This window comes from Opisthorchis viverrini, assembly GCF_000715545.1.
Source record: "Opisthorchis viverrini unplaced genomic scaffold opera_v5_11, whole genome shotgun sequence".
Lineage (NCBI taxonomy): Eukaryota > Metazoa > Platyhelminthes > Trematoda > Opisthorchiida > Opisthorchiidae > Opisthorchis > Opisthorchis viverrini.
The window spans coordinates 3,657,567-3,667,868 of record NW_008751667.1 but is presented as its reverse complement, the minus strand read 5'-3'; the positions used below and the strand labels follow the sequence as shown (position 1 = coordinate 3,667,868).

At 46.2% G+C, this 10,302-nt stretch overlaps 2 protein-coding genes across 2 annotated transcripts in view; one reads left to right on the top strand and one right to left on the bottom strand.

The window, feature by feature from the left end:
- T265_01100 (hypothetical protein) overlaps positions 1 to 7,481 on the top strand; it is a gene marked incomplete at both ends in the record, with an annotated part of 24,557 nt that extends 17,076 nt beyond the window's left edge. Inside the window, 2 exons of the mRNA XM_009165043.1 lie at positions 7,187 to 7,298; positions 7,356 to 7,481. Of these exons, the coding sequence (XP_009163307.1) occupies positions 7,187 to 7,298; positions 7,356 to 7,481 (238 nt within the window). The remainder of the gene's footprint in view (positions 1 to 7,186; positions 7,299 to 7,355) is intronic.
- Positions 1 to 10,302, bottom strand: part of T265_01101 (hypothetical protein) — a gene marked incomplete at both ends in the record, with an annotated part of 68,509 nt that overhangs the window by 14,602 nt on the left and 43,605 nt on the right. The window contains 3 exons of the mRNA XM_009165044.1: positions 645 to 862; positions 3,801 to 3,955; positions 7,934 to 8,115. Coding sequence (XP_009163308.1) covers positions 645 to 862; positions 3,801 to 3,955; positions 7,934 to 8,115 — 555 coding nt within the window. The remainder of the gene's footprint in view (positions 1 to 644; positions 863 to 3,800; positions 3,956 to 7,933; positions 8,116 to 10,302) is intronic.

Here is a 10,302-nt window from a genome sequence, read left to right as displayed (position 1 = left end):
CCATCCTGGAAGGCGAGTAGCACCGACAGCACCCAAGCGTTTCGTGATCTCCTTCATACTCCTCTGCCAAGTCAAGGGTTGGTCACCTCTCTGTTTACGCTACTCTGAGTTGGGCATGAAAAACAGCACTCTTTTCGACAAACGATGGTTCGGCATACGCAACATATGTCCCAACCAACGCAGCTCCTGGTGCTGAACACATTCTTCAATGGTTGCCGCATTTGCAGTTCGATTAAACCGAGCCAGCACAAAGCCCTACTGAAATTATTTTATCGACAGAGAACGGATAAAAGTTGCGCTGAACTCATTACCCACTGTCACATGTTAGGGAAATTCGAGTTGGAAATCAAGTCCACACTGAGATCAAGGTAGGCCTTTTTCGAATGTCTGGGAATATCTGCACATGCACATTTGGCTGACGATAGAAGAAAAATGCGCACCCTACAGTGATTTCCCGAAGAACAGCCAGAAAGGGGACTGTCGCCAGAGGTGGAGTGGATTCCACACGAAATTTTGGGTAATCAGGAACACTAATGTGGCCTCGTTGAAGCAGTCTTTTGGGGGGGGGTTGTAGTACACAAGGTCCAGTGTTTTGGAAGGGTACTGCGAGTTTGCACGTGAATAAAAAAACGCCCCATGCTTACCTAGTATTGCACGGTTTCTCGGAGAATATTCGGAGCAGAAATTTGGCCTCTTGGTTCGGTTCGAAAGTGGAGGGGATGATCATGTACTCACCAGGAGGCAATTTATGGCGACCACATACCTCGCGTATGTTAATGAAAGCGGGAGATCGACACTTGGAAACGTTCCTTTCGAAAAAGCTCCGGGGTAGTAACATTCCACTGGGGTAGTTTTCCGGAATCTATGCGAATACACATTTGAGGACTATGAAATATGGCATTACCTGGGTGGGTCACTAAAATAACACCGGCATAATATAAAGTTTGCGAGAAACCTACGGATGGGAAGTACGACCTTGAAACACACCAGTAGGGACATCATGACATGGAATGTACAGGTGAACTCTTGGACAAAGATCAGATGGATGTCAGCAGTGGTTAAGGGTGGGGAATTAGCCGGTAGTCAGTCTCCCACTTACACATGAATTTTGTTTTGACAGAAGACCGGACTGAATCTAGCTGGATCTCTCGTATTGCGACATCTCGAATAAAGTACCAACTGAAGCGTGCATCACAAGGGCTGGGACACTACAAGATTGCCTGAGCCTAGACAGGGGAAGTTGAGAAGCAGGGGTCGGGTTCGAACCACGGACCTTCTAAACACTGAACCATCTTGCCCCCGCTCGAAGAATGATAATCCTGGGTTCCTATTGAGTATTTTGGAGTGCACAGCCGAACTGGTGTCTTGAATTCGCATTTCGAAGGTAGTACAGACCGAACAAAAGCGAAAGTAAATTGAGATCAATAGATGCTTGTTTTAACAAAGCAAGTACACTGGAAGTCACAATGCATAACCTGTTCCAAGTACCTATCAAAGGCTCATATTTTACTCGGTAGAAGTCCAAACCCAGCTAGGTAACTGATGGCTCGATCATTTTTGAAGACTTATTCGAAATGGACGTAGGAGAGTATAGGTGAACGAAGAACTGAAAGAAATAGTGACACATCCGAGATACTTAGACCAAAACCATGGGCTGATTGAACTTCTGACTCAGAAGTAACTCGCAAGGCAGTTGGACCATACAGAATTGTTTCTGTGAGTCCATGATCTAACCTTTTACTCTAAAGTTAAAACCGCAATGGTTAGAGTTTTCTTGAAGATCTGATCTGACATGCTTGGATTCAGGTGTTAGGACCAGGTGTCTTATTCCTATGACAGACAGCAGATGCGTTTGGAGCCGTACCACATACAGTAAGATTGAATTCTTTTCCGACCGTCTTGGAGAGTAGGTTGGTGATCGTGGTCGATTGCCTGGGGATCGCAGCGCACGGTTTTCGTGGCCGATCTTTTCCCGAGAATAGGCTGTATAAAAATCGTTCAGCTGTAGCACCCCTTCGGTGCCTAACTGCCATGTCACCCTAAGGTTGCACGAAGGATGGGATACTGCCAGGTTGCCCAAGCCTAGACATGGCAAGTCGAGAGGCAGAGGTCGGGTTCGAACCACGAACCATCCGGTCAGTAAATTCGCGCCCTAACCGCTGTGCCATCTCGGCCCTGTAAGTCGTATAACTGCTTCTACAGATATGAAAATGCTGGTTTCTTGAAGAGCTCACAGAAGAGCATGAAGCCCTTCCGGATCGCCGCATAATGCAATTTCATTCACGGTTCCCCGTCCAACTGCTTCCCGTTGGCCTTCGTGACATGGCCTCGCAGATTCCCGAAGCACTGAATGTTCAACATCAAGACAATGCGACGCCTTAATTTAGGAGGTTAGGTACCTGGTGTGAGACTGCAATGTGACCAGTTAAAACGTGAGGTAAACATGTCAGTGGTAGCGAATATACACTCATTTGCAAACTAACTTGGTTTCTTCGACAGACTCACCTGGAACCCAGCTGAATCTCTCGGTTCTGATGTTCACAGGCAACTGAATGTGCCGCACCAGGCCGCCTCATGTTTCAGTCGATATATCGCGATACCTATATATATTTTGTAATGCACTACTCATAAGGTTGCTGAAAACTCCTCGAGGGTTGTTGATGAGTTTTCAGCAACCTTATCAGTAGTGCATTACAAAACGTCCGTGGTAATTTGTCAAAATACTGGCAGCTTGGGTGCATCCATTGACTTTTGATCAGGTGGCTGTTTAGCCGTTTGACAAGTTGTTTTATAAAGCTCGGCAAACCGACCAAAATCCATCTGCATCACTCTCATTCACTCTCATTACTGGCAACAGTATCACCGAAGGAATTAAGCCAAAGTGGAAAACTCAACAAATCAAGCAAGCTTTTGTCACTTTTCGTCGTTAGACAATGGGAGAACGCAGTTTTGGAAATAAACGAGGTAAACAGGCACGTCTAGAACGGAAATCACGGGATCTCACATCTCCAGGATCAGAGGAAAAATTCAGATGAGATGGCCACAAAGTTCATCGACGAGAACCCGATCGAAGTGGTTTGAATAATTCGGAAATGTGGCAGTATGATGCTAGCGCTTTACAAGAAAAACCATTCGGACGCACTCATGATGCCCTTTACTTCAAAGTATTTCTTTGTTACGGGTGGAACCTGGGACGAATAAAACAGCTGATCGACCGTCTTGGAATTACTGACGGTGGTAGAGCAGATGCAGACTGGGATTCAGGTCCAATCAATTAATTTACTAAGACGGGATTGCTTTAGCAGGGGCTGACCGCTAGGCAAAACACGTTAGACTATAGAAAGCCGAACTAAACTGTGATCGAATGTCACCACGTCCGAGGACCATCCCTCTGAACTTCCGATCAGACAACACACTGGTCCGGCATCCACTGGAACTGGGAAACTGGAACCTTCTGGGTACACCACAATCACGTTGTGTTCACGAATTTTGAGTACCCAGAGGTGATGCGAAGGTGAGAAGCTAACTATTTCGAGTAGGACCCATAACACATCCGCTCCATTTAAACCGTTTTATGATGTTGATGGCATAAAGTGTAACCAAGAAGGCACAAGGATCTATGTCCCAAGTAATCTAGTTATCTGAATATCCTCGGCAAGCGAGGAAACTTGCAGCGAATCAACTGTGTCTTGTAACGCATTCTGCAGGTTTGGTCGAGGGGTGCAGGAGAAAGTCGAAAAGTAGGTGATGTAAACGAGTGAAAAAAGTGGAACAAAATTTCGATAGCCTTCCATACTCACAAGGTACAAAGCGTAGCCAATTGTGTGATGTTCTTGAAAGTTTTCTCGTCTGCCCATTTGCATCAGTCCGATGATAATAGTACCTGTATTGTCATCATCGGTTTCATCCGGATCAATAACGTGAACGCGGAATTGTGGGTTCATGTGGAAGGTGCCTAAAATAGCGTGAGAGGAACAAAAAACTTGGCCAGAGAAGCGAAATTTCTAAGAAGGTATTCAACAGGACTCGGTTTTACGACCACATGCACTTAAACGTTGAATTCACCAACAGAGGTCAGATCAATAGGTTGAGTAAGCAGAATAGACTGATTAGGTCCAACTATCTAGAAGAGAACCGATTCCGTCGGACAGGTCCTCGGGTTGCCATCCCCATCCTAGCTTCAAGCATCTGGCTCTGATTATGATGAAATTCGTCGCACACCTTGTTGACCACACCTCACACACACAGAAAGAATCGTTCAGGTGTAGCACCCTTTCGGTGCCTAGCTGTTATGCCACCAGAAGGAAGCACGAGGGCTGAGATATTGCCAGGTTGCCCAAGCCTAGACAGGGGAGTCAAGATTCAGAGGCCGAGTTCGAACCACAGACCTCCCGGTCAACATATTCGCATTCTATCCACTGAGCCATCTTGACCCCGGAAAGACAGGGAGAGCACGAACTAGCCGAAAAATCTCTATAATTCATCATATTCAAAGTGAACCCTTCCGACAAAGCACTTGCTGCGTTTGACCCGTGGGAGAGACAGATTCATGACCTCAAATTTTAACTTTAATGGTAAGAGAGGAGAGACGGGTCGTCCACAGTGCACTGGCGGAACTGTGGTAACACGCTGGCCTCATGTCAGGTGTGCAAGTCCAAACCCCGGCGCAGCCATGGATATGCACTGCTGATGAGCTCTAATAAGGGCAAAACTCGAGTCCAGTGACTCAGCCCCCCCCCCTTTGGTGTGGATTCACCGGAATAAGTGCGACAGGAAAGCAGGACAACTGCTCAAACTAGAGTGAGGTGAGCTAGAATAAGTTCAGCGTTGTTATAAATGAGCGAGAACAGCTGGGGGCAGTTCATTCCCTACGATTTCACGATCTCTTCCAGTTTCGGTCATACCATTAATTCGGTCCACTGATTTTTTCACCATCGACTACCCTACTGCACTGTTTCCTAGAACCAGCTAGAACAATTTTCAAACTATTGCTGTGCTGAGTTGATTCCTAGGTCAGGTCATCTTATCGGTTTCATGTCTCTCCAACGTTGATACTCACACACGTGATTGTGTCCAAACCGTTGCCGCATATAGTCTAGTGTATTCTAGTGTATTCTAGTTTTATCAGAGCACAATGACGTGTCCCCTCAGTTGTTAGCAGATTTTTCGGTCTTATCACATAAAAGAACTCTGCATTCTCAGTGGTCGGGGTGTACATTCTTCAAAGTGTATACACTGATCCTTTCATACAAATCTTATGGGACGTAAGGTTTGTTAGCCACTCTATCCATCACCCACCTTGTTTATTTTCCAAAATGAGTTCTTGACTCAGATAGACACATCTTTCAAATCCAGGTTCATTAATAAAAAACGTGCCCCTCCTATGACGCTCCAAATCCCTGTGGAATCGTTTCTTGTAGTCCTTTTTACCTCTCGTAGGCTCCACACACACACACACAAATTTTTGTCTGCAAACCAAACCGGGAAGGATGAACACCGATGTGCCTGCCCTTGGTGAGATTGTTGGTCATCCCATCATCTCGCATCGGCCACCGAGATAGCCGCGAATGCTTCCAGGGTCTGAAAACGATTTTGTCAAAAAGTTCGGTGGGATTCTAAGCCCATGAATTCGTAATTAACAGGCTGTTCGCCAGGATCACACGAAATTCTCTGCCTGCTTGCCGGCAGTTGGTTGATTGTCTAAACTGGTCGACAGCCGGTTGAACCGGGGGTCACAGCTTAAATCGAATTCACCGGGTACACAGACTGGTCGGCAGGCGCGTTGTCCAGCGGCTACAGCTTGAGGCTGGTCAAATATTCAATCCCTCTACGTCCACCTGATGAAACTTGACAAATACCAAAGATCCCGGGTGTGTGTGCGATTTTAGGGATCCGATCACAGCTGTACCTCCGCTGATTGGTCGACAGCTGGTCTAGCCAAGAAGCACACCTCGGGTCGAAGATGTTCTTCAGGACAGTGTGATACAATTTCCTTCTTTTTTTAGACAGGCAAACAAGCGACTCCGGAATGCCTAAACCGCGTTCGTCTCCATGAGATAAAGCATGGCAGATACATCTCCGCTTTCTGGCTGTGTTGTTTCTGGTAACTTCTCAGTAGCTGCATTTTACAGAACCTAAGGTGTGTTAGCAGGCCGGAAAGCAGATTACTTATCGAATGCTGGAATTTAATGAAACTGGAGCCCGGCAGAGGTGGCCTGATTCTACCCTCTTCTCCAACATTCGATTTTAAGGGTAGTCAAGAATCCTCCCAATAAGGGAGTTGGTGAATTTTGCTCAATTTTTCGCGAACTATTTTCTTCCTTACACGTATTATCAACTTTATGCCTGCTTACCCCCTCGAGATTAAGTATATTTGGGAAGAAAACAAAAAAGCGTATATCAGAAACTAACCCAAGGTTAAGTGACCAGATTATTGAAATTTTGAGGTTCCCATGTCGACAACGAAACCAAGCGATAGAAACAGAGTAGAGCAAAGCAACAATGAGACCCTGCTGCTGATCGTCTTTCAAGGTCAGTGACGATTAGGCGAATTTCTGGAACCGACTCGTCTCCCCAAAAGAGAAAATCCTCTTAATATAATCGCACGGACAGATTTCTCATTATTATATTATCAACTTTATGCCTGCTTACCCCCTCGAGATTAAGTATATTTGGGAAGAAAACAAAAAAGCGTATATCAGAAACTAACCCAAGGTTAAGTGACCAGATTATTGAAATTTTGAGGTTCCCATGTCGACAACGAAACCAAGCGATAGAAACAGAGTAGAGCAAAGCAACAATGAGACCCTGCTGCTGATCGTCTTTCAAGGTCAGTGACGATTAGGCGAATTTCTGGAACCGACTCGTCTCCCCAAAAGAGAAAATCCTCTTAATATAATCGCACGGACAGATTTCTCATTCAACCGGCTCATTGTTCAAGGCCAGTTTAAGCTAGCTTAGCTACCGCTTTAGTTTGGAGTGGCCCAGTTTTTCTGAAAAATCTTATCCGAGATGATGTGGTCATTCGTCGTTTGTTTCGCAATGCCTTCGGTCACTAAGTGGCCACCAAGTCACACACATTATCTAGCATAATGTCCACAGTACCGCATAAAGTTGTCTCTGTAGCTCGAACCCAACCCTGGTTTCTTGATGGGGCTTAGTGCTAGCCTATTACAATCATTTCCAGGCGCTTAAACCTCCAGTCAGTCAGTCCGGCATTCTGGATGGGAACTGAAAACAAGAACACCGTCGATATCGATTTGGCATCCATATCTTACAGCGTCTCCAACCAGGTGCGGGTGAGGCGCACTGACATCGCGCAGGCTTTTGTAATCTTTTTCAAACTCCTCTACCAGGTTATGGTCACGGAAAACAGCACTCTCTTTGGCAAACGGTGGTTCGGTCCAACCAACGCAGCTTTTGATGCTGGACACATTCTTCGACGGAAGTCCCCGTTGCATAAACGAGTACTGGCTTTCTAACTGCCTCGTTACGGGTTCACCGACATCAAGCTACACGAGCTATGGTTCTGAAACAATGAATCGGAAAAGTAGATCATAAGGTTGACGGAAACTCGGAGATTGCGCCTACCTGATGAGCCCCAAGAAGGGCGAAACCGGTCGTGGGCTGTCGAAGAGTTTTCAGCAACCTTGTAAGTAGTTTCCTTTATGAGAGCATAAAGAGGTCTTATTTCCGCTGCCTGAAACATCTGGAAAAGCTCTGTCTTGAAAGTATGTCGGCCATAGTTCTCCCTCTACTCATCAAAGGAACACTAAGTTAAAGTTACGTGATTCGGTATGAATGTGCGTGAGTTACGTGGACTGAGGGTAGTTCTTACAACCCGTCTCAACTGATAACAGGTAGACAGCAGGAGAGGAGACAAACAGCACCGCACACCAAAGGCTCATTCGCGAATAGGTGATGGGCAACTTACGTTCGTTATTACGACAACCACCCGCTGTGGAATATTTAATCCATTCACCCACCTCTGTGGTCATTTCCCAATAGCCACGAGGTTTTTCCAGTCGGCTCGGTTGTCCAAAGTGACCAGTTTCCGGACCCAAGTGACAAAACTCCAAGCGTGAAAAGTAGCGCACGAAATCCTCGTAGGATATCCTCGGAAGCGCGACGAACAGCAAAAGAAAGGAAGAGCAATGATACTTGGTATTTTACAACAGGAATTAAGAGATGTTTTCATGAAGGAAACTACTCACAAGGTTGCTGAAAACTCTTCGACAGCCCATGACCGGTTTCGCCCTTCTTGGGGCTCATCAGTTAGGGGCAGTCCCCGAGTTTCCGTCAACCTCATGTTCTCCTTGAACCCTAATTGGACTGTTTTCGAGAAATACACTCATTTGCAAATGAACCTTGTGAGTAGTTTCCTTCGTGAAATTATACTGCGATATATCGAATATAGTGCCAACTGGATCATCGTGAAGAGGCCTGTGTGAAGCACATTCAGTTGTAGAATATCACAAACGAGAGATTCAGTCGAATATCTGGTGAAAACCAAATTGATTTGCAAATGAGTGTATTTCTCGAATTAAGAGATGTGTTCGGTCTTTCTACACAGATCACGTCTAAAGCTAATGGAATAAGAATGGTAAAGTGTATCATGTAATTTCTGTGGTATTCTGATCGAAGAGTCTACTACCAAAAAATGAGTCCGAAACAGAAAACCCCATGAGAGATCCCTCCAAGCAGAAGCCAACCCCTGTAAGGCCAGAACAGCACTACCCGTCAAGCATGAGTTAGCTTGACCCCGTCCCACAACAAGAAAAGTGCACGCTCGAGGGGGGTTATTGGAACTCCGCTCTCCTCGTCAAGTTTCCTCTTCAAAGAGGGTTACTGCACATGGAATTACTTAACGAAATTACTTAATAATACCAGTGAAGTATCGGAACACTGAGTAGGCAAATACAACTGTGCTAAAGTTTGGACGAATGCAAACGCAACGGATTTCTCTTTCTGAAGTAAACAAACGAAACCGCACAAGATTTCTTTTGCTTCCTGAGCGTGAAGTATTCATCGGCTACAAACGGCTGGACCCAGTTGTGCAACCATACTACCGAGGGAATTCCGCAGCGGCAGCAGTGTCGGTAGCATGCAGCCCCCTAACACTCTACGGAGTTTACACTCGCGGTTGAACTTTTGAAAGGATGGCTATGAGTCGTTAGTGTACTAAAAATGTGACCAGGACAAGTCCACCATTCAGCGTAGCCTGTACACAGACTGCTCAACCACTGGTAGTCATTATCATCGACAGCATGACATTAGTGTTCAACAATGATGCGTCGCTGCCGTAAGAGTTTGTGTGTAAGTATATGTGTGTGTGCGTGCGTGTGTGTGTGTGTGCAATTCATGGTTGTGCGTGGGCTAGGATACTCCCAGGGAGCTTACACCTAGAAAGGAAGACGATTAGAGTCTTCAATCAAAGCTTTTGGCTCAAAAGGCCGCGATGTTTGGCAGTAAATGCAAATAAATGGTGGCTTTTACGAAACCAGTCGCCACACGTGCTTCAAACTCCGGTCTGGAGGACCGGGAGACTGTGTTCGTCAAACTTCTAACCATTGACCAACTGGAATGAGAGACATTGTGAGTGTCGCGCCGACCCCCCCCCCCCTATGTAGTTCAATGGGTCGCTGAAGTACACCAACCGCCACACCACAGTGAGATCCGGTCTCTACGTGACGGCAACCACGGGTAGGCAACTGGGAAGATGCGTTTTCAGTTTCAACGCAGATTTGCCATCACTTCTGCCGTGCAGGACGTGTGCCTTCAGAATTGCATGAGACTCTAGGCCGAATGGTTTGGACAAAGGTGACGCCATCCGCACCGTAGAATGTAGCCAGTTAAGCGATGGCACGATGATTCGAAACTCGAAATGCTACTAAAATGCGGCTGTGGAGCTTGAGTGTTGTTGTCAACTATCAGCCAGCCACAAAATTGGGCCTCCCAAATCCGATTCCCAGTTCATTATCTATGAACATTCGTTTAACAAATCTTGCATAAACATGGGCGGCCTCCTGTTCAACTATACAAAACTTTCCAATGTCCAACCTATGTATGCATATGAGAGTCGTTCTTCCATTGAATAATGCGCACAGCACCAGAAGCTGCGTTGGTTGGGACATGTGTTGCGTATGCCTAAGCATCGCTAGCCGAAGAGAGTGCTGTTTTCCATGCCCAATTCAGAGTGGCGTAAACAGAGAGGTCGCCAACCCTTGACTTGGCAGAGGAATATGAAGGGGATCACGAAACGCTTGGGTGCTGTCGGTGCTACTCGCCTTCCAGGATGGGGAC